The 24638-nt window shown below is 44.3% G+C and overlaps 1 protein-coding gene across 2 annotated transcripts; it reads right to left on the reverse strand.

Annotated features, from left to right (window-relative positions):
* Nucleotides 1-5641: 5641 nt before the first annotated feature.
* LOC136472135 (probable transcription factor KAN2) lies at nucleotides 5642-9649 on the reverse strand. 2 transcript variants are annotated; one of them, XM_066469862.1, is made up of 6 exons: nucleotides 8888-9649; nucleotides 8590-8666; nucleotides 7369-7414; nucleotides 6986-7100; nucleotides 5933-6002; nucleotides 5642-5826 (listed from the first exon to the last, which is right to left on the reverse strand). In XM_066469862.1, the coding sequence occupies exons 1-6, from the start codon at nucleotides 9495-9497 to the stop codon at nucleotides 5698-5700; spliced, it is 1047 nt and encodes a 348-aa protein (XP_066325959.1). In that variant the 5' UTR covers nucleotides 9498-9649; the 3' UTR covers nucleotides 5642-5697. The 2 variants fall into 2 exon arrangements, with proteins under 2 accessions (XP_066325959.1, XP_066325958.1); XM_066469861.1 differs by having other exon boundaries at nucleotides 6917-7100.
* Nucleotides 9650-24638: the final 14989 nt, after the last annotated feature.

The following is a 24638-nucleotide window of genomic DNA, read 5'->3' on the forward strand; positions in this document are numbered from 1 at the left end:
TCTTCACTACCTTGTAACCTTGCTTCTTTAGCCCCTTGTGAAACCTCTTTATAAAGAGAGCAACATCATCAACCTTCTTATATTGATCATCATCATTTTCACTTTTACTTGAGGATGATGTGGTTTCTACTCTTTCTTGGACTTGCTTGATTGCTTTGGACTTGCTAGTTGAAGCTTGCTTGTTGATCTTGGACTTGCTTGTAGAGCCTTGCTTGCTTGTTTTGTTGGCCTTGAGAGCTACATCCTTGATCTTGATGCCTTCTAGCTTTGCTTGTAATTCTCCAAGCTTCTTCCTCTCTGCTTCTTCTCTTTACATGTCAAAGGTCAAGATCCTCCTAAGTACTCCCTCCGGTTCTCTAAAGCAAGTCGTTTTGAGGTTGTCTTAAGTCAAACATTTTAAACTTTGACTACAAATAACTTCTTTTGGGTTGAGTTTGAAAATATAAAAATAATGTAAGTAGATTCATCTTAAAATGTAGTTTCATAAAAGTATATATTGACTATATTTTATAAATATTTTATAGCAAAAAGTTACAGACAAAGTCATTTCTTAAAGACCATGTCAATGTCTAAAATGACTTGTTTTATAGAACCGGAGAGAGTATATCATTTGGTGTGAAGTACTCAAACTTCTTCTTGTCTCTAATTAGAATCACTACGGACTCATTTCTAGGTGAATAAGCCTCCAACATAATCTTGATAACTTTGTGATCATCAAGCTCATCATAACCATAGCCTCTAATCTTGCCTACCATTGCCATTAACATATCAAACATCTCTTGTGGCCCCTCTCCATCCAAGATTATAAACCAGTTGAGCTTTGACATCAACAAATCAATTCTTGCCTTTCTCACTTTGTCAACCCCTTCATGTGCTAGTTGCAAAGTGTCCCATATTTGCTTGGCAACATCAACCCCAATCACTCTATTGTACTCATCACCATCCAAAGCACTAAGCAACACACTTGTGGCTTGACCATTGAGGTGAATGGTTCTCATCTCTTCTAGTGTTGGGTTCTTGGGATCAACCGGTGGCTCAAATCCCTTACAAATAATCTCCCAAATGCCAGGGTGAAGACCTATAAGATAGGCACTCATCAAGTGCTTCCACTTGGCAAAGTTAGTCCCATCAAAATGAGGTAGCTTGCCCACAGAAACATTGATGAAAGACCTCCGATCATGGTTAGTCATAGGCATAAAAGAATAGTTAAAGGATACGGTGGCATATTTGTTGTTGTCGGCTTTGCCCTTTCCTTTCTTCTCCTTCTTAGCCCCCTTTGACACTTGGTAGGACTCATCATAATCTCTATCTTCGGAACTACTTGATATGTCACTTGATGATGCATTTGTTGCCTTCTCTTCTTCTTCCTTCTTCTTCCAAGCTTCTCTCCTTTTTCTTCTTACTTCTCTTTTGAGCTTTCTTTCTTCTTTTCTTTGCTTCTTGTCTTCTAACCGTTGCTCCTCCTTCTTTTTCTTCTCTCTTGCTTCTCTTTTTAGCTTTCTTGCTTCCTTTCTTTTTCTTCTCTTGTCATCATTGAGAGCTCTTTCGGCATCGGTAGCCTCAAGATGTGGTAGTGTGGTGTTGCTTGCTATCGACACGCTCAACTCGCTACTGTCGGTGTCGTGCAGATCAACCCGCTTCGGATCAACATCCACCGGCTTCATGCCCCTAGTTCCTCCTTCGGGCTCCATACCTCACGTGGTGAAGCGCACACGAGGTAACCCACTCTGATATCACTTGTAGGATCTCTGGTTAGCCTAGAGGGGGGGGGGGTGAATAAGCTCGTTAAAACAAAACTTGAACTTTTGTCAAATTCAACCCGCGGCACTGCTGCTCTATGCCTAAGTCCACGTTGTTGAGGTTAGCCACTAAGGCTTAAGGCTTTGCAATCCTTCTTTGTTCTCAAGTCAAGAGACTTAACTCTTGAGATGAGGGGTGAGTTTACTAACTGCAAGAGTTGGTTACAAACCTTCCAAGGCTACCACACAAGTTGGCAAGCTTCACGGACGATGCTCTAGCCGGCTAGGAGCCAAGCTTCTAGAGTAACAAACACAACCGTCGGCCAAAACGTAAACCAAGTGCTCTTTAGATGTTGAGAATCAGTGGATCTGCTCTCTAATCGAGTTTGTCATCTTTTTCTCTAAAGGATTGATGGAGAAAACAATAGAGAAGCTTGGGGGCTCAAGGTCACCAATAAAGGAGAGAGGGAAGCACTTTTCTGTTTCTGCACAAGCTGGATGGTTGAGGAAAAAGGGAAAGACGTTGGGGAGAAGGGGAAAGGTATAAATACCCCAGCTCCAAACGGTCACTTAAGTCGTGGCAGTGCCGTGGCTCAAAGCAAGACAACAAGGGTAAGAGTGAAGTGCTGGCTGTCTTGGCTGTGAAACTGAGGATATATGTGTAGGATTGAGCACTTGGTATCATATGTTAGCTTAAGCATTGTGTTCCCCTTTATAGTACGGCTTTTTCTATACTCAAATTCAAAATATAAAAGAATTTAAACTTCCTTTGAATTTAAAGCCATCAATATTTATAATTGGGGGCTCCTCCATTTCTTATAACATCCTCGATTATAGATGCCTTGTTTGTCTTCTCGATAAATCTCAATAATCCTCTAATTACGTGGTTATTATTATCAAAACCCACAATTAAAGCTTAATTACACTTTCTGGTGTGGCTGGAGGCTCGCCCGCCGCCCAACCCACCTCCCTCGGCTAGCTGGTGGTGGCCTCAACCTACGCCCCTGCGTTCGACCTGCTTCAGGACAGCCACCATGGAAGTCCTCAAATCTCCTCCGTCTTGTCCTCCCCAACTACCGGTGCCGTCGCCGTGACTCAAGGAAGCTCGCCGGTGCCGAGGGTTGGGCTGTCGCGGCCTCCTCAAGTGGCGCCGCCGGCCGCCCCCGTCCAGCCAGGGCCACTGGCAGCCAAGGCACGACCGGCCAGAGGCTGATGCCAGCCGGCCAATGGGGCCAGGCGCGGCCACTTCGGCCAGCCACCGACCTGGTTTGTCCGCCCACCACCTGTTCGAGCAAATGACCGTGTGGCTCTCTGTTCTAGCAAATGGCCGCGCGGCTCGTTAATGCTTGCTTGCTTGTTGGCCAGAGCACATGTTTCTTGTTTTTTACTTTGCGCAGGAACGAGGAACAACTGCTGCTTGTTTTTTGACGAAGAATAGATGCTGCTGGTTGAAAGGAGCAGGGATATATTTGAGCAGGGATTACTACTGCTTGCTCAAATGTTTCACTGAACATATGTGCTATAAGATTTTTCGAAAGCAGAGATTGTTGTTGATAGCCCTTTAAGAACTTTTTGCGACTAAATTATTTACAACACAATATTTTATATCATATTTCAATTGCTAAAAGAATACATTCACTCATATGCTTTATATATCAAAACATAGGAATTGTGTGATATTAATTTTTGTTTATATGGATATGGATTGTTAGTTGAAATGTTGTTGATTTTTTCTAAAATTTGTTGAGTTTTGCACTGATTGAATTGTATAATTCTATATCAAAATGGCTAAATTCTTGATATGAAAATGGGGGTAAAAACATAAATATCATAATAAAACAGGGGTAAAAACGTATGGACAAAGTTGTCCTTTCATCCAAAAGTTAACACCGTTAGAGAGATTTAACATACCAGGGGTAAACTCATCCTTCGTTTAAAAATAGCAGGGGTAAAATCATAAAGTTAAAAAACGAGGGCAAAATCACAAATAGACATCAAAACAGGGGTAGAAACGCTTAAGCCCCTAACATTTATGTCTCCAACTAAATTTATTATGAAAGTATATTTCGTAATCAATGTTAATACTAGAAATTTAGTCAAAACTCGGTCAAAACAAACTATAGTTGTATTCTTTTTGTGGACGAAGAGTACTAGAAATTTAGTCAAACCTGAACCGTCTTAATTGGCACGCAACCTGTAGTAGTATTTTTTTTAACAGAAACTATGCTGGAGTACACCAGTACTCCCTCCGTCCAGAAAAGAATATAATTATGGGATACATATTGGTCAAAGTAGCTCAAGTTTGACTAAATTTATAGCAAATAATATTAATATTTATGTCTTCAAATAAATTTATTATAAAAATATATTCTATGACTAATTTAATAATACTAATTTTGTATTAAGAATGTTAGTATTTTTTATATAATTTTTATTAAAATTTAAACTGATTGATTTTTCGATAAGCGAGAATTGTATATTTTTTTTAGAGGGAGGGAGTATTTTGCTACGGAGGAAGCATGTGATGCCGAAGTATTTGAAAACCACGTCACACAACAATTAATTAATAGATGTGACGACGTCTGATCAGTCATCCAAAGTTGCATCTTGGACTCCTCCACGGTGTGTCGTGGACAATGCAGTACTCTTTCATGACACAAGTTGCATCTTGCAGGTCATGCTGCATTAATGCATGCAGGTTGATTAAAACTGCTCGCGGTTCCCGAAACCCCGGCCAGACCGGCCGCTGCATATACGGAGGAGATGAATGAGAAATGAAAGAGGAGGGAGAGGAAGTAAATGAAGCACACAGCATGTTCCCCTGTCTTTTTCGCTGCGGTAAAGAGATGCAACTTCCTCTGTTGAAAATTTTAGTATTCAAAATTTCAAGTTGACCTGATGTCAAATGACATTTCTTTGCCCCTGGCATCCTGATCCGAATATACCACCTCTGTTTAGAAAAGTATTATTATTTATGACACCGAATAAGTATACAACAAAAATACATCTCATGATAAATCTAATGATACATATTTAACAACATAAATATTGATACCATTTTATATATGGCTGTCTAATTAAGATAGTTTAACTTATCACTGATAGAATTGTATTCTTTTTCGGACCGAGGGAGCACCAGCCTAACTCAACAAGTTGTACATACCTAGCTAAGAAATCCAAAATTCATTCAAATTGGTTCTTGGAAGTTACTTTCCGACAAGAAGTTGAAAGTGAGGGAACCCCTGAACAGTTCTCTATAAAAATGTGTGCTTCTAATTATTCTCTGAATTAACCAGTGAAGTGCTTGCAGTTGAAGACAGGCATTTTTCCTGGAGTAATAATAAGCATATATTGCAAGGATTTGGTGATCGTCTTATCCCATCTCACAAAGAGAAAAGCTGAGCTCAAAACAATGCAAATGGAGCGCTCAAGGGCATGTGACGGATGCAGGAGAAAGCAACAACACAGGCCGCCCTCTTTTTTACTTTGGACGTACTCCGGCCCCTATAGCAATGCAATGCAGGCTCATGCATGCATTGTTGCTGCAAAAAGCCCTTTAAACAGATCCTCCGATCCTAAACGCGCTCGATCTAACAACTACTCCATCCATTACACACCCTACATTGCAGCGCTGTTAGCTAGCTTTCGATCGATCACCTCACCTCTACCACTACCACTATCTAGCTGCTGCTGATGCTCCTACACCTTTAATCCTTTTCCCTGGCTGCTGCTGCTGCTGTCGTCTGTCCATGGCCTCCTTTTAACAGTGAAAGATGCATATATGGTGCCTCTCTCCGGGACCATCAATGCATCCATCTTAACACGATCATATCCCATGAACACATGCAAAGCAAAGCACCCCCCCCCCCCCCCCCCCCCCCCCCCCCAATAGCCTAGCTAATCCTCCGATCCTGCTTGTCGCCGTCGACGAGACGATGACCTCTGGTTGCTTTGCATGTTAGTGCCTGATGCGTGGGCCTAGGGTGAACTCCAGGTTCAACCCGCTGGCACACGACGTCGTCTCCGACACGCAGGAGTTGTTCATGTCCGAGAGGATCTCGAGGCTCTTGGACTGCATCGTCTGATCCTGCGTGCACAAACGAGTAGTCGATCGGTCGACATGTTCAGTATATTCAGAGATGCAACATGTTCAGTAGTGTTCTTGCGTAGTAGCAGTATATATATCTACGTACCTTGAGAGATCGAGAATGCATGCTCATGCTCCCGGTGTTGGAGTCGCTGGGAAAGCCGGTCCAGTCTTCCCTGTAGACACAACAGAACAAAGCCACCAACAGACACAGAGCTCAGTTAGTACGGACGTTGCGTCGTCGCAAGCAACTCGATCTAACACTGTGACTACATGCAGATGCAGTGCATAAAAGAGCTGGAGACTGTAACACTGCATGTTACTGTAATACATACTGTAACGGCAGTGGAGCAAGTTATTAGGAAATGCTGTCACCAACACCATATATAAATTCTTAATAACAAAGTATATATACACGCAATAGTTAGTTAACTAGCTAGGGCAGTAATAAGATCTGGTACTGGCTGGGGGAAAACAGTTAGTGATAGATTATTACGCACTTGATAGTTGCTCTGTCTATTACTGTTACTGAAGCCAAAACAAGTGCGTGGATACACTACTACTAGTATATATACTTGCATACTAGCAGTATATGGTAAATATAATGTTGGTGCTCCTGCAAGTACTTGTCTTTAAGATGAACCGCATGCATACACTACTATACTGACAAAAAGGCCACGGGCATACATAAGAGGCCATAATTGAGGCAGGCTTCAGGCACATACAGACACCTACTACTAGGTGATCCATGTCAAAAGGTTTGCTGGTCGTCTCCATGAAGTAGGGGCGCTTTCCTGAGCTCATCATAATTATTGGGAACTGATTCTTAGGAGAGCAGTAAGGGAGATGTGCATGTGGGTAAAAGAGGCTTCCCCCTTTTCATGACCTAATAAAGCTATTGACTAAACTACCCCACTGCAACAAGCTCAAGATTTGATTGACAATGTAAGTTGACATCGGGCAAAAGTTAGTTCTTCATCCATGTCTAATTCTAATATAACCCTACTCTTTTAGCTCACTGTTTTCATGCACATATGTGGTACACGTAGTACTTATCATAAGATTAATAAGCATATGTATATATATGCACCTTGAGGAGCTATTCCAGAGGGCACCATGAGCGCCGGTGCTGCTCCCATGATCATTACAGGCAGCTAACCTTCCATGGCGAGCCACCGCCGACTCTGGCCTGCCGAGGGTGCCGTGCAGATCGAGCGAGGAGTTGTCGTCGCAGATCTCGCCGGCCGACCCGTTCTCGAACCCATCAGCTTGATCTGCAGGACCCACGCGTGCGTGCAAAAGACACAATTATTAGGCAACAAGCATAAGATTAGCATATGTACTCATTGGCATATCCATAGGAAAGGATCAGAAACACAAGTGATGCTGAAGATGAGTAGCTGATCGATGATGGAAAGATCAGAGAATAAAATGGAAGGCTGAAGCAGCAGCAGCAGCAGCTGGCTCTCTCATCACTCATGTCATGTTAGCATTGATTCTAAAGCGCGCGAGCAAATAAAGCACAAATCTTGTACTATTCACCTGACGAAGCTGCCGGCCTTTCGGTGTTCTTCACGGTCCTGTACATCTGCAGCAGGCAGCAACATGGCAAAAGATCAGTTTAGAGCCAGGCAAAGCATATCTATCTACCTATCTAGTACGAAACACATTTGAAGCAACTTGCGGTACAAATAGGGGAATCTTTGGCACATCATAAGATTTGCATTTTTCAGGAGCAACATCGTGTGCATGCTGCTGCAAGATTTGATTTGACACCTTAAGGCAGAAATCAACAAGCAAGGGGAAAGTAGTAGCTAGCAGGAACCCCATTCACATTATTGACAGGCATGCAAAGTAGAGTAACTATTGTGTGTGACTCGTGTGTGCATGACAGTAGTACACTACTCCTAGCTAGAAAGAGTGGAGTACAGTTTTTTGCTTGGTGGCCTAGATGTGAAACCTGCATTTTTTGCTTTTACAACAAAGCCGTTTAGTTCCACCCCAATTTCCAAAAAGTTGCTACAGTACCTGTCACATCGAATGTTTACGGTTCGTGCATGGAGCATTAAATGTAGACGAAAAGAAAAACTAATTGCACAGTTTGGTGGGAAATTACGAGACGAACGTTTAAGCCTAATTAGTCATGTTTGGACACTATTTGCCAAATAAAAATGAAGGTGCTACAGTAACCCCAAATTCCAAATTTCGCGATCTAAACAAGGGCAAAGTTGAGATACATGGACCTAGCTGGCTAATGATGATCATAAGTTTCCATGCATGGTTTTTACAAGGGATGAGATTCTGATGCAGCAGGATCTTTGGAGGAGGGAGACACTACAGGGGAGTTCAGACTTTAGCCCCATCTGCCCTGCTCTCACCCTTTGCTCACTTTCTTCCACTTTGATGCATATCATCTGTTGCATGTACACACACATACAGCATCGAGCAGTGTGCAGTGTGCACTGTGCACTAGACTAGCACTAGTAGCAACAGGCAAGCAGGCAGGCTCCTCTAGCACTGAGCAGGCAGCAAAACTACAAGAGCCAGGAGCAGAACGGATCCCCATATTTGCATGTGTTTATGTTAACTTGTTTCTCACCCACACCACACGCGGTTGGTTAATCCAGCTAGCTGGTGTTGCTACTCCTACTTGCTAGCAAGTGCAGTTCTACGGTATATTACTGTCACGGAATTATCAAAATATAAAATATAGGAGGTGTAAATTGTCAAGTGTGTGAGAAGAGGAAGGATCGGAGTATGCACCTGCAAGTGAGACTTGACATGAGCCAGGGTGAGATCCTTCACGTCCATGAGCTCAAGAACTGACTTGGGCGTTGCCCCTGGAAGTTCATCATCATGCACAAGAACAAGTAAAATCGTCAGTGATGAGCACAGCGTCATACTCATGGATGAACGCATCAAGAAGAAGAAGAAGAAGCCATGGAGGAAGAGGAACACAACACAAAGAAAGGTAGCTAGAGAGACAGGCAAAGCAAGGGCAGATGCATGTGCATGGGGGTGACGATGGACCCGGAAGAACCGGAAGAGGGCATGTACATACTTTCGTGGCCGCCGAGGAGCTCGACGGCGTGGACGAAGCGGGCGTGGAGCGTGGACGTCCAGCGCATGCGCGGCGCCCTGGCGGCGCGCTTGGCCGGGGGGAACCCGGCGACGCGCGCCCCGACGCCGCACCCGGCGCGGCGCCAGGCGCCCGCGGCGACGTGGCAAGGCTCGCAGAAGCACGGGCCCGCCGCCCCCGGCCCTGCAGCGTGCGGCGGGAACGTCGGCGGCACCGCGTGCGTGTGCGGGTGCTGGTACAGCGGCATCCCGCGGATGGGCCGCAGCATGGCTGCGGCGTCGGGGTGGTAGTACAGGCCGCCGCCCGCCCCTGCAGCAGCGGCGTTGGGGGGCATCGGCATCGGCATGGGCAGCTGCACCGGCAGCGGCAGCGGCATGGGCATGGACAGCTGCAGCGACGGCGCCATGGCCGCCGCCGGGTTGCCGCCAGGGACCCCGTTGCCGCCGCCGACGCCGCCACCTGCGGCGGCTGCCGCTGCGAGGAACCTGGCGCTGAGGGCGGCGGCGCAGTGGTGGTGGTGGGCGTGGGGCGTGGCGCTGGCGGGGAGGCCGATCTGGAGGGAGAGGTCCGGCTGGGAGGGGAAGAGCTCCATGGATCGATCACACACACTACTCTCTCTTGCAATCCCTCGCAACTACACTTTGCTTGTTGCAGACGAGTGAGGTAAGGTGTCAAAGAGAGCTGTCTTTCTCCTTTCCCTCTCGCTCGCTCGCTCGCTCGTTTCTTTGTTTGTGAAATGAAACTTGTGGAGGCTTGAGCTCAGCTAGAGGGATGGACGGGGCGACACTGTCCTTTTCTAGTGATTGGGGGGTGGGAGGAGAAAGAGAAAGACAAGGGTAAAAATGTAAAAGCTAGAGAGAGTGTGTGTGAGTGTGATGGGCAAAGCGTAGTTTACTTGATGAGAGAGAGAGAGAGAGAGAGAGAGAGAGAGAGGAGGGGCGGTGGATGATGAGTTAATGATGGGAGGCAGCAGTAGACCTGAGCAGCAACACCCTGTTCCTGTTGGGCTGGGCACGGCGGACACAGATGCAGTCATGCAGAGGCAGCTAGCTTTCGCCCTCTCCATGACTGGACCTGGACGACGACAGAGCTGGAAGAAGATGACAGTTTGAATGGCAGGGGCAGATCGCTGGATTTGCTTGCTTAAGGAAGGGGGTAAAGAGATATTCCAACCCACCACTTTTGCATTTGCATGGCAGCCTGCTTGCATGAACAAAAGGCCTTTTGGATCATCGATTGGGATGAGATGAGAGCTCAGCTGCTGCTGCTGGGGCTAATTGTTGTGTGAGTGCTGGGTTGTTGGCACATGTTTTCCTTGCTACCATGCAGCCACAAACCTCTGCCTCTCTACACATTCATTCATGCAAACTACTTTATCTGCATTGGATTAATGGCGAGCCAAAAACCCCTTTCTCTCTTTCAACTCTTGTTTGTTGCATCCATGCATAGATGGGTGGTGCACAACAAGCACATGGCGACTTTCTGAGTGTTCTGTTGGGATGAAATAAAGCACTGTCCGTTTATGCTGAAATTTTATGAGAGAAAAATACTACTCCGATTGAAAAAAACAAGTCGAACTTGCTCAGCCGAACAAGCTATTTGCTTCTCCCGCTTGGTTTGTATGAACTCCGATCCAGCTAGGTGGCTGCAGGTTTATACGCATGTCGTCTCACTTTTCTGCGTGCTGCTTGACAAAGTTGAGCGTCATTGTTCGTTGGCAACTTTTGCCAAATAGTAAAGTGCGTGCGCGTCACTGATGTTGGAGTTGGAGCACATATATACGCCATGCACCATGCATAGGACTACACACCCTCTCTTAGGGTATCTGGCTTGGCTAGTTGATGAATTGTTAGGTGTTTTTTGTGACACTCTTTTCGCAAAGTAAAGTAGTAGTATATATTAGATTGCATGGTAAAAGTAAAACACGTGCACACACAGCAGACAGCACCTGTCCTCAATTATATCATGTATGTACTTGGTATTCAAAGACTGCAAAGGTTCATAAAGCATCATGGAATTGAATGAATTAGGCCTTGTTTACGCCTTGTTTAGATGCCATCCAAATTCCAAGTTTTTTCACTCTCTCTCCATCACATCAATTTTTAACCGCTTGCATGGAGTATTAAATGTAGGTAAAAAAATAACTAATTACACCGTTTAGTTGAAAATCACGAGATGAATCTTTTGAGCCTAGTTGGTCCACGATTGGACAATATTTGCCAAATAAGACGAAAGTGGTACTATTCATCGGGTTCACTTTTTTTTCGCAATCTAAACGAGGCCTTAGTTCCCTTCAAAGTTCCAAATTTTTTCACTCTCTCTCCATCACATCAATTTTTGGACGTTTGCATGGAGTATTAAATGTAGGTAAAAAAAAATAACTAATTGCACAGTTTAGTTGGAAATCACGAGATGAATCTTTTGAGCTTAGTTGGTCCACGATTGGACAATATTTACTAAATAAGACGAAAGTGCTACTATTCATCAGTTTGAAATTTTCTTCAATCTAAACAAGGCCTTAGTAGGAGTGTGATCGAGTACCAGCTTATTTTAAGGCGGCATTCACTGTGTCTGCTGGACCGGATGGCTTGGAATGCCATGGTATTCACAAGTGCAACCGGCCTGTCAGCAAAGCAAAAGCAATACTACTACTCCTACAGCACATTGAATGTGCATGCATGTACAGTATATGACAAATTTGTTTTTGGAATCGTATATGACAATTGAATACTCGTACTTACTCGGTACTCCGTACACCACTCCCTTCTCTTCTGCTCCCATTCATGGCGATGCAGAGCATCAGACAGAACAGCAGGGGCACCGGCCGTCCGGTCCCCCCCCCCCCCCTCTCTCTCTACTTGATGAGAGAGAACACAGAGTCCGACCGGTGCTGATTTAGGTCATGTTTGGTTTGGTTTCTAGCTCCTAAAAAATTTTAGGAGTTTTTTTAAGATTGTCAAAACCTCTAAAAAAGTGCTCAGTTCCATTTTCTAAAACTGACTAAAAGCAATAAATGTACTAGCAGAAGGGTAGACAATAAAGAAGGGATAGTGGGGTCCAAGATGAATTTTAGGAGCTTTTAGGAGGGGTGGAGCTTCTAAAGTTTTTGACCATTTCTAAAGTTTTTAGAAGTTTTTAGGAGAAAATGTTTAGTTTTAGATAAATTCTATCTATACGACGTATCAAATAAACGAACACGGGTGCGTTCTGTGCCTGTGGATAGGAAAACCTACAGCTTTGAATGCGATGGAAACCTTTTCGGTGGGTTGGGCCGTTCGTTGGAATTGCTGCTTGGCATTGGCCACAGACTCGCTCGCTCCCTCCCAATTTTTTACTAATTTTTTTTTTTTTACAGACAAGAGCTTCACTGTTGAGAGGCTAGGGCTAGCTAGCAGCTAGCGTAAAAGGGCTAGTGGTAGACTGTAGACAGACGAGACTGGCTGCTACGGCCGTGAGGTCACTCAAGGTCACCTCAGCTTTGCATGATCGGTGTTGGAATGGGAAATTTCCGCTACGGACTACGGTGTCGGTCAACAGAACTTTCCGCTGCTACACCGTTTACTATGACACAAAAAAACAAGCACGTACTCCTACGTGCTCCTCTAGTCCTCTGCAACACGCACGGCTGTCTCTCTCTCGTCTCACAGAAAAAACAATCTGAAACTATAGTTAACTCGTACTTTTGTTTTTTTTTTCTCTCTCGTAATAATTCTACGTATACGGATTACGGAGTAGTACTCCTACTTCGTACTAGCAGGGCGACCTGCGTTAATCGCACAGCTATAAATTAATACCAGTATCTATCTATAAGTACAAGTATATAAGTATATATGTTATCATCGAATTGTGTCTTTCACTATCGTTATGCTCCATCAACGGCCCCCCTTTCCACATTGTGCCTCTCACTGTCGCGTTCTCATGCCTGTCCCCATGATATTGAGCTATATATTTTTCAAGATTTGTACTCTTCACTCTCAAAATACTTGACCTTGTAAAATTTAAATTTTGTTCTAAAATATTTGACGTTCTCATTTCTTAATGCATCTTTCTCTTCTTCAAATACATTTTTTTTCTTTTTCCAACACGTCTCTATCCCTCCTTTTTGTTTTCTATGCATCGTATCTTTTTACTCCTCCTTAATTCTTGTATCCAAATCTAAAACATCAACTATTTTGGAACGGAGAGTACAATAGGTTATACTCCCTTTGTCACTGAATAAATCAATTCTTAAAGCTCTCCTAAGTCAAACTCCTTTTATATTTCACTAGATTAATAGGAAAAAGTATAAATACTTTTGGTACCAAATAAGGATACTATGAAACTATAGTTTATAATATCTAATATAATGATACTAATCTGGTGTCATAAATCTTGATATTTTTTCTAAAAATTTGGTCATACTTTTAAAAATGACTTTAGATAAATCTAAAAATTAATTTTTTAGGGACGAAGGGAGTATCACCTTTGTGACATTTCCCCACCACATCATTCTTTATACATAGGTATATATCATTGTCGGTATTACAATCCACAACTTCATTAGTTTGCCAAACAATGTGGTTCCACTACTAACAATCTCTGGCTTATATTGCTCTTCCATCTAGCTCACTCTATGGCCTCGGACTACCAGGTCTAAGGCCCTGTTTGATTGAACCTGCTAAATTTTAGCCAGCTAAACCAGCTGCTAAACTTTAGTTATCCTTGTTTGGTTTGGTGGACTAAAAGAGACTAAAAGAGGTCTTTTAGTTCCTTTTAGTCACGGTGTTTAGATATAAAGTGACTAAAAGGTGAGGCAGCCAGACTTTTAGTCCAGTTTAGCTCCCCGTTGGTGACTAAACTTTAGCTCACCTTTTAGTCCCATTTAATCCATGTGTTTGGGTAAAAAGTGATTAAATGGGCTAAAATTTAGCCAACTAAAGTTTAGCAGCCTAAACCAAACACCCCCTAAGCAATACCCTCTTGGAAAAGCGCATATATCTTATTGGTCCATGTCTCCATCAATGTTAGTGGTCATACATCTTCCTTTGATACATCTATCTTGATCAGAACTTTTGCTAGCTTTTTGTAACGATCCCATATGCATTTTGTCCACATAAACATCATTAGCATGAGCATTGCATCATAAAAATCCATATTTGCAAAAAAGCTTTGGGTTATATATTACTAAAACTGGCAATTACGTGCATTGACAGATGGTCTTGATGAGCCGTCCAATGTTTGGCATATGCTTTGTCAGTCGTCAAAGTGTCGTTCTCTAATGAAAGATCCAGTGGGCACCAGACAGTCTACCAAATCACTAGTAGAGAAACGATCTTTTGTCGATGACCAAAAAGTATTTAGTCCCGATATAAAATTACAACCGTGACTAAAGGGAGGACTGAGATCTTTAGTCTCGGTTTGTAATATAAACTAGGACCAATTTCACCTGTTATTCCCGATTGTAACAGTTACCAAGATGTGTCAGTGTGGGAGGCTTTAGTCCCGGTTTAAGATACGAACTCGGACTAAAGTGTGACTTTTAGTCCCAGTTTGAGACACGAACCCGGACTAAAGGTACCTTTAGTCCTGGTTTGCGTCTCGAACCCAGACTAAAGGTGCCTCCATAGTGACTTTAAAAGAAAAGCATATCTTATCTAAGCTAGATGTGTGGTGGAGTTGAGATGGCAACGCGCTTTTTTTACCGAATAAACACCTTTAGTCCCGGTTGTAGTCCCAGTTGTAGGAACCAAGACTAAATAGAGACCTTTAGCCCCGATTGCATGGTCTAAAAATAGGGACTAAAGGAAGTTGGGAACCGAGACTACAGTTGCTTTCTCTACTAACACAAACACCCAAAATATGTAGTTGTGAGGTGTCACCCAAAATATGTAGTTGTGTGAGGTGTCACCCAAAATATGTAGTTGTGAGGTGTCAACCTCCCTCATTTCTTGGGCCCACTTGCCATGGCACGTGGCAGCACAACATTACTACAGAAATGGTTCTAGGAGACAACCTCTTCAATTAACAGAGGCCTCCCTCATGACTTGGGCCCACTTGCCATTGCATGTGGCAGCATAACATTACTACAGAAATGGTTTTAGGAGACAACCTGTCTGATTAACAGAGACGAGCACATCTATGGACTGCCTCTATAAATAGTCAGGTGACCACAAGGGAAATGTGCGTCGTGCGTCTCTATTAATCATTTACAGAGACGAACCTCATAAGCGCCCGTCTCCATAAATGGATTAAGAGAGGCATACATCTGAAAACTAACGCCTCTAAAGATCGCTTTTAATATAGGTGGACACTCTAATGGTCCGTCTTTAGAGATTAGTTAATAGATATTATACGTGGCCAAACGGGCCGCCCAGGCACGACACGGCACTAGCACGGCGAGGCACGACACTATCAGGCACTGCCGTGCCGTACCGTACCGTATCGTGTCACCGTGCCCAGGTCGTGGCCCAGGCACAGCACTACAGGCCATTAGGCGTGCCGTGTCGTGCCGCCGGGCTCCGTTGCTATTGCTGACACGCGCCCAGCTGCGCGCCGCCGCGCCTGCATCGCCACCACCGTGCGCCGCCGCAAGGACATGCTCCGTCTGCTGCGCAGACACGCTTACGCCGCCGCGGGGACGTGTCGTCGGCTGCGAGGACGTGCTCCTGGCCGCGCGCCAGCACCTGCGTGAGGATGCGGCGCTGCCATGGGGACACGACCCCGGCCGCACCTCGCCGCCGCCGCGAAGACGCACATCTGGCTGCGCGCGCCACCGCAACCCAAGCCACACGCCTCCAACTCCTCTGTTCGAGTGGTGCTGAGAGTGAGCAAATGACGACCGAGAGGGATACAGGGAGGAGAATGAGAGTGTGAGGTGGGAGTTTGTTTATAAACCTAGGTTTTTTAGATCCAACGGTGACAAATGCTCTAAATGAATCCAACGGCTAAGAATAATCGGGATGCATCGTACTGGCCCAATTTCCGTGACATGCCCGTGCCGGCACTGCGGGCCGGACCTATGGCCCTGGCATGGCCCTAGATCCTGCCTGTGCCGGCACTGGCACTATAGCTTCGTGCCCGGGCCGTGCTAGTGTCGTGTTTTTTTGGGCCGGGCCCATGTTGGCCCATCATGCTTGGCCCATTTGGCCATCTATAATAGATATGGACATCTTAAGAGATCCGCCTCTACAAATAGTTATATCAAAAAATAATTCATAACTTTCATATGAACTCACATTAAGGCGAACTTTATATAAAAAATTTACCTCTCAACGTGATATGTAACTTAGTAGTTGAGAAGTTTTTATTTGAAATCATTTAGTCCCAAAATATTGTTTGAAGACATCAGATTTTGAAATTTAGAATTTAGAAATTTCAAACAACCACGGATGATGACATAACATATACCAAAGTTGTAGTTATCAATACAATCTACAATTATAGTTGAAATATTTTTTATTTGGAGTTATTTAATTAGTGTCCCAAATAAGTGTTTTAAGTTCATAGATTTTTCAAAATTTAGAATTTTTAAAAGACCTTGACTGTTCAAATGATTAATATGAAAGTTGCAGTGGCCGACCGATCTACTGATTTATTGTTGATGGAAGCTCATCATACAATTTTAGGATGGAAAGCTCATCATACATCGATGGAAGCTCATCATAAAAGTGTATTTAGTCGTGAGTTTGATTCATGGTTCCACTCATAAAATTTTAGGATATCCTTGCGGGTCCTTGGGATTGTTATATTTTCTTGAATTGGCGACTAAGCACCTAAGGAAATTATTTGTCTTGGCCGGCCTCCAAGATAATCGAAATTCTCTTGCTCTCTATTTTTGGTGGTTCTACCTTGACGTTTGGCCCTTAGAATTAATTTATTTAGCGGTTTTCATGGTTTTCTTGATTTTTTTTTTGGTTGCCCTCGCGAGTATTCTTCTGTGTCTGTGGCAGTGAAACTAACTTAACCTTGATATATTTAAATTAACATTTAAGACTTTAAGCGTTATTCTAAAATGTACTCCGTATGTTTAGACAGGGGCAGTATACATGACGAGACGAGACAGGCCATCTCTCGCTCTCCGGTGTACTCCTATTCCTAGTACTACTATTTGATTAGTGCGTTATCGATGGAATGGAGGAGGCTAAGGGGGTGTTTGGTTTCTGCAGTAAAATTTTAGTCCCTGTTCCATCGGATGTTTGGACACATGCATGAAGTATTAAATATAGATGAAAAAAATAACTAATTGCACAGATTGTGGCTAATTTGCGAGACGAATTTTTTAAGCCTAATTAGTCCATGATTTGACAATGTTGTGCTACAGTAAATATGTGCTAATGGCGGATTAATTAGGCTTAATAAATTCGTCTCGTAAATTAGTCTCTATCTGTGTAATTAGTTTTATAATTAACTCATATTTAGTTCTCCTAAATAGCATCCGAATGTTCGATATGACATGGACTAAAATTTAGTCCAGAAAACCAAACACCCCCTAATCCAATCCCGTCCTCGGAAACACAAGCCGCAGAAACGACAGCATGCAGCTGATCGATTGACCATCATGGAAGAACGAGGCAGACATCGCATACGGACGGCATCTGCATCTCCGTCTCTCTCGAGCCGGCCGAGTCTTCCATGGAATTAATGGCAGTACGTCCAGCCAGCCGCCTCGGGAACCGCGCGGGCGGGCGGGCTTCCGCGTGCCGCAGCAGGCTGCAGCTGCAGGCAGCATGACCGGCCTCCCTCTCCCTGCGCCGGGCTGGCTGGCTGGGCTGGGCTGCGACTTGTCACTTGCCGCGGGCACGCAGCAGCTGGTGCTGACCTTCTTCCCCTTCTCCTTCGTCTTCTTCAACCCCTCGCTGACACCGCAACTTCTGGGTCGATTTGTCAGTGCTCCTCGTAAATTAAGCACGCACGCACGTCGCCCAAACCCTAGCTTTGGCTACTAAATTACTGTCGGCAGCGCAGGCTAGGAGAGAGATGGGGCAGCAGGGCACGTGAGGCCGGGCTCAGGATTCAGATGATTCAAAATGCTTATGCTATGCTGTCCGGCCTGCCACTGTACTTTATTATCACTAGATGCTGACGATCAACTGTACTAGGGCTTGCTGTAGTGTGTTTTATTTGTCCCTTCTCCTAGATAACTGGCTCCAACGTACTTCTCCGACTGTAGCGCTCGCTCAGCTCAGCTACCCGGCCGGCCGTGTGGGTGTGGGTGTGGTGTGGTGCCAGGTCTAGAACAAGGGCATATTCTTGCAGTTGTCAACCTTTAGACTTCTCGCTTCTCAAGGCTACGGTACAGCTTTAGAATTTGCACGTAGGGCGCTCTCGAGTTTGATGCGCGAGATCATTTGCAGTGCATCGGCGATGATATGATTTTTTTGTTTCATCTGTCACCGAAAGTATTTATCAAAACGAGAAGTTCTAGGCCCATTTCAAACCTAGATCGATTTTCACAGGAATCGTGCAGCAATTTTAAAGTAGCCGACTAATTTCACAGGAAAAATGAACGTAGAACTCAGGAAAAAATTGTGTTTCAAAGGAGGACTAATCCTTTTGTTCGTAGGAAAATATATATGATGTGCACCTAGAGGTACATATGGGTGTGGGGTTCATTATTTGCTTCAAGTTGTGGGTGAAAGGGTATATATGTTTTCAGCTCCATAAAGTAAACTCCCTCCCTAATATCCATCACTAAATTTCTAGAGCAGACAACAAACTCCATGGAGTCGAAGGATTCTCTAGTTCACTTTGATACAATATGGATGCAAGGGGTGCTCCAGAAACTCCATAAATTGATGGAACTGCTCCAGCGTGGAGGTTTGGAGTGAAATTGAAAACCATGGGCTACAAGCATTGAGAGTATGTTAGTGATGTCTATATAAGAGTAGTGGAGAACGTTCTTCGAACAATTCACAAGTCATCGCTGTGAAGTAATCTTATCGTACACCCTCAAACATTTTTATCTTCAGGTAGAACATTTTTTCTTGTTTGTATAACATTTTTTTCTTTGCTGTTGATGCATCACCTTTCGACTTTTTTTGAGTTAATTACCGGAGGGGTGAGTACGCCACCTGAATGTTTTCCATTGATATGCCGAGCAAGCTAGTGATGGAGAGTGTAGAGCCACAAGAGGATTACAGTAAGGGGGACTATGCTTGTGGGGGGGGTGGGGGGTGGAGTCGGCATCGGCATAGCCTGAAGTCCTCACGGCACAGTGGCACACTAAGAGTAGCCTCGGGACACGACATCGTGTCAATGCTTCAAGAGATTCCAGCAGCATAGTAGAGAGAGAAATGGATGGCAGCTTAGGAAAAAAAATTCCACCAAGAAGGGAAAGAAAATGTTCCAATAGAACAAAAAAATGTTCCATCTGAGAAAAAAAAATATGCCACCATGTTGAAATTGTCCATATGTACTGCAACTGTACAAGTGTTGCAAGCACATCTTTATATGCTGTTTGTTGGCGTACGATCATTGGGCCAGAGTGAGTGAACATCTATGTCTGTATTGCGATTCGAAGAAAAGAAAGACATTAGTCTTGGTACTGTGGGCGTATCACCCCATTACCGAGATTTCCTCCAGAGTCATAACAACTAGGAAGGTAATGAGTAAGTCATACTAGGAAGGTACGTGCAGGGGAGGGGAAATGGGGAAAAGAAAAACAAAGGGAAAAAATGGAAAGGAAAAAACAAAGAAATAAATATATTAAAATAATAAAAATAAACAGTGTTGAATAGTAGCTGGAGGCTTGAGAGGCTGGGAATTCCCGGAGCGTTAAAGAGAGTATATATAGTTATCTCAATAATCAAGAAGAGAAAAGAAAGAAAATGCATGCTGTAGCCGAACCAACTATGGCAATGCCCAAAAGCAAGGCCCTGATCCGGTCTACAGTAGGAAATCTGAGAGCAAATTAAACAACTAGGATTAATTTAACACAAAAACAAAAAGATCTACACAGTGATTTGGGGAGACGATTGTTTGATCTCTTAACTTTTTGAGGTCATGAGTGATACCTTTTTTGATCTATCATTCTCTCTCTTTGTCGTGCTGTGGTAGTGTGTAGAGCGAGGCCAGTACATGTACATCCATTATTCGCGCTAGCTGTAGTACATGATGCATGGACCAATGTCAACTCTTCAATTCCGAGGAGAGGAAGGTCCCATCTTCTCCGCTCTTCATTCATGTGGTGCCTACCCTTGCTCTGCCTCCATCCAATGATTAAGATAATGCGGATTGATTAGCAATAATGCTACTAGTGCACTACTACGCGTACTAGTGCCACACATCCCCCTTGTGTCCTCTTCTCTCTCCTGAAATATACAAGGCATATAGACATTTGAGCCTAGAAGCAAGGAAGGTCTGGTAGGCTGCACGCTGACCGCTGCACAGCCAGAGGATGGAGACTTCACTCATCGATCGCCATAGCTAGTAGGAGCACCACTGTACTATGCGTTTGCGCATGTGTGTGTGAGAGAGAGAGAGCGCATTGCTGCATTGGCAACCTCGAGAGGAATCTATCTAGGGGGGGCTTTGTTTGGTTCCTTTAGTCCAAGAACTAAAGTTTAGTCTGGATCATGTTTGGTTCCTGGGATTAAAGTCTATTAATGCAGTTGTATAAAGACAATATTACCCCTGTTGAGATGAAGATATTATAGCTGCTGGCCACGGGTGGGATGGGGAGTAACGAGGGGCAGGATTGTCTCCAGAACACTTTAGTCCAATTTAGTCACCCCCTCATGGACTAGAGGACTAAACCCTTTAGTCCAAATTTTAGTCCATGTGTTTGGTATTTTAGGGACTAAAAGTGGGCATTCTAGCCCACATTTTAGTTTAGCCCATGGAACCAAACAGGCCCTAGGTTATAGCATTACAGTATATGATATGATAAGATTAGATATTCGTATAGTAGTATTAAAATAAGGGAAGAGAAGAAAGGCATAATGTACTACGTGTAGGAGGAGAGTCGGCTACTGGCTGGCTATGGCTAGGTTTTACTTTGACCATATTATGGATCCATGCACGAGCATTGATCAGAGCTCACGTGATGTCGTTATTTAATAGGGAGCTACCTCTGGATCTTTGTCTCTCATCAACTTGCATTGCTTTGTCACCACCAACAACAATTAATACTGTAATCGAGTGCAGAAATCGGCGAGATCGTCGATCGATTACAGTGTGTTCATGACGCATTCAAAAAAAAATTGTTTATCAGTCGAGTCGACACGTACTCCATGACCATGAGATGTCGTCCATGGAGTGCAAAAAGGTCAGGGAGGAGACATGCCCAAGAATAACTAGAACAAGTAGCACTACTGTGTTCATGCTGAATGCGGCATCGTTGACTTGCATTGGGGATTATTGTAATTCGTTTAGCACTGTGCTCAGTGCAAGAGGTTCATGCCCATACTTGCACCAGATCTAGAGACGAGGCGGAGCAGCACGTACTAGGATTTAGGAGGAACCAATGCAGACCGCTGCACTGTTCTAGACTTGTCAACTTCTCTTGCTCCAGTGTTCCTTGGCCTATCAACGGGCATCAGCCATAATCAACATGCACGCATGCATGGCGGCCTTGCCCGCTTGTCATCAGCGTCTTCTATTTCGTTTTCACTTCTCTTGCGCAAAGTTTCCACAGACCACAACATTAATTCTGATTCTGGCATCGATGCTATTGCCATGTAATCCTTGCAAAAAATATACATATTGACATATAAGTATATCTTACTATTACTAAATTGACGCTCATATTTTCACTCGTCAACATTAAACTTCACGAGACACGCAAGAAAAGAGACATAGGTAGATCATAGAAATCAAATTCTAAACGCAAACATATAGCCATCCATTTGCTAGACTCATCGTCATTGCTAGCGATAACCATTTTTTGTTCCTATAAAAAAACACCTATCTTTGTGGATTACATTGAAGATGTAGCTAGCATCTCCTAGCTAGGACTAGGAGTCACTTGTGTATTTCATGTGGACTGTTTTAACCTTGACATTTCTCTCAGGAATCATAGCTTGTAGGCCCCAGATTGCATTCTGATTTCTGAAGTCAATGCAGCAACGGCAGAGTTTGGTCAAGTAAAACCTTTCTCATGCATTCTGATTCCTGAGTGTTGTATTTTCGCCAGGCACAAAAGGCCTCAAACAAAGCCAACTGGGCTTCGGCGCTTCATTCGGCCATTTAACGGCCTTTCACAAAGCGGGCCCGAACCCAAAATAACAACCCGGCCCAAATCACCACCGCCAACAACAGTTGGGCCTAAATAACACACGGCGTAAGCATTGCCAAGTCTACGGGTAACATCCGATTCGAGTCAGTCGGGAAATCGCAGCACGTCGCGTCCTGCGTCTCGCGCGGTCGCGCCGCTGCCCGCAGCCCGCAGCCGCGCGTCTCGCGTCCGCGTCGCCGCCGCGAACGAGGAGTCGAAGTCGAGTCGCCGTGCTTGTGCGTGTCGGTGTTGATGTGGTTTCTCGCGGACGCTAGGAACGTACGTATTTTCTTGAGAAACGAATGGCTTGTCGCGGACGGGCAGCACTTGCAACATCTAGATGAAATATCTGAAACACTTGAAACATACGTTTGCAACATGCGCTTTTAGCACAATGTCATCTTGCTCCTTGGACGTTGCTCCTTGGACGAATAGACGCTCGTCGTTGTGGAGCTCGACGGCGGCTCCTCGAGCTCGCCAGTGCAGCAGTGCGCGCGGCCCTGCTGCTGCTACTCCAGCGTTGTTGCTCGCTCTGCCGCATTCGTTCAGTGCCGTCCGCTCGCAGGGATGGGCTGTGGCGTAGCTGGCGATGGGGTGCGGCGCGGTGGAGGAAGGGGGCGCGGCGGGGCGGACGGATGAGCGGCCCGAAAACGCCGAGCCACGCCACGACGGGTGGATGAGCAGAGTGGGGGATTTTTTTTTGAGAGGTCGGTCCGCTGCGTAGGAGGAGCCACGTCCGACGGGACGGACTTCCATGTCTGAGCGTTCCACTTAGATATATATACATTATGTCTAGATATATTATAAAATAACGTATCTAGAAAAGTCAAAATATCCTATAGTTTAGAATAGAGGGAGTACTAAATATCATTTTCGAGGAAATAAGAAATAAGTATTGCATTAAATTAGTTCAATGATACAGACATTTAATTAACTAGCAAATATGTTTGTGTGTAACAGTTTGGATATAGAAATGGGCTTGATAGTTTTGAGTTTTGCTTTGAGTTGGCTTTGGCTGGTTTTAATTAGGCCGTGTCTTCAAAAGCTTTAGACGGGTTCGGTTTCAAGCTGTGAGTGGTTTGAATTGAAATTGTTTCAACCCATCGTTTCCTTTGGGTTTCTCAAAAGTTCGAAGACACAGTCCTGTAGCAAGTGTCTACCGAAGCATGACTTCTCTCAATACCCAACCACGCCATTCATCGCCGCTAAAACACTCGTCATCTCCGGTGTCGGCCTGCTCATCCGACCACCGTCACACTCTATTGCAGCTACTTCTTGCAGCCACGATGGCTACGCTTGCTGTCTCTTGCACCACGGCGTTGGAGCTGATGTTGACCATCCACGCACATGCGGCGGCGACCGGAGTGTCATCTGACGACTCGTGCTAAGAGCTTGTCGGAGTAGTGCCCCATCGTGTATGACATGGACCTTGAAGGCAAGGATTTCTCTATGCCGGAGTACTTGAATTTCTTGAACTGCTAGAATTTCTCTTTTGTTTTGGTTCTTCGAAAACCCGTTATGTTGCTAGCATTTGTGGGTTCCGCCAATGCTCGCTGCTTTTATATGTCTAGCCGAAGCGCCTCTTGATTTGGTTCTTAAATACTTCATTTCTTGATTTCACCCTTCAAAAGGGAAAAAACTCTTATTTTTTACTCTGATTTGACTGGGCCCTTACTGTCTTTGCTTCTGGCAATGGGGAACAACGGCGGCTGCAATGACAACATGCGTCCTTACCATCTCAACACTGGTGGTGGGCATCGAGCTGTGGTGGATGTCGCTGGGCTCTCTCCGCAAGGTCATCGGTTGCCTCCTCGTCATGAAGTAGGGAATGAAGAAATACAAAATAGAGGAATGAAAAAAACACAGAAATAAGATAGAGTGAATAGTGGAAAACTATAGGATTTCAAAACACATGAATAAATACTTCGAGGTGTTTGGAATGGAGGGGGAAAAACTACGAACATGCGCAAGCATAGCAAAAGAGGAAGAGCAAAGATTCTTTCTCTTAGGTTAGAGTGGATGTATTATTTCCTTTGTTTTGCACTACTACAGAGGAATTCAATACTCCTTCATTCCCAACACTACGGAGTGATTCCTTTCCTTTGGAATTTATTCCTCCAAAATTCCTTTGAAAATCCTTGGATCCAAATAGGTCCTAGGTGGTTTTTTTTTGGCGGGCCAATCCTCGACTGCGAGAAGGACACCTGCAAGCGATAGGGTTGTTTGATAATATATTAGAGCTCAGTGAAATCCAATTCAAAACACGTGAGGTCGAATGTACAATGTACAAGTACTAATGCCGCTATAAAACCTGATAAGTTTATGGAGCTCGATGTTCAATGTGCAAGTAACAGGATCAGGAGGAAAGTGAAATTTACTCCATTGAGAAATTTAAGTTCCTGATTGGTTCTCTAGTCCATGGACTAAAAGTTTTAATCCACTTTAGTCCATGAACTAAAAGTGAACTAAAGTGGTATTTGGTTCCTTAAACTAAAATGGACTAAAGTAGAGAGAGAGGACAATAAATAAGAGGCATGAGTG

This window comes from Miscanthus floridulus, chromosome 8 (genome assembly GCF_019320115.1).
Source record: "Miscanthus floridulus cultivar M001 chromosome 8, ASM1932011v1, whole genome shotgun sequence".
NCBI classification, from domain to species: Eukaryota; Viridiplantae; Streptophyta; class Magnoliopsida; order Poales; family Poaceae; genus Miscanthus; species Miscanthus floridulus.

Excerpts from the sequence above, each read along its gene's own strand:
- LOC136472135 (XM_066469861.1), bottom strand. The coding sequence starts at position 9,497 with ATGGAGCTCTTCCCCTCCCAGCCGGACCTCTCCCTCCAGATCGGCCTC. Across the intron at positions 8,667-8,887 it reads GCTCCTCGGCGGCCACGAAA|GGGCAACGCCCAAGTCAGTT; the intron begins GTATGTACATGC and ends ATGAACTTCCAG. Across the intron at positions 7,101-7,368 it reads AAGGCCGGCAGCTTCGTCAG|ATCAAGCTGATGGGTTCGAG; the intron begins GTGAATAGTACA and ends TGGGTCCTGCAG.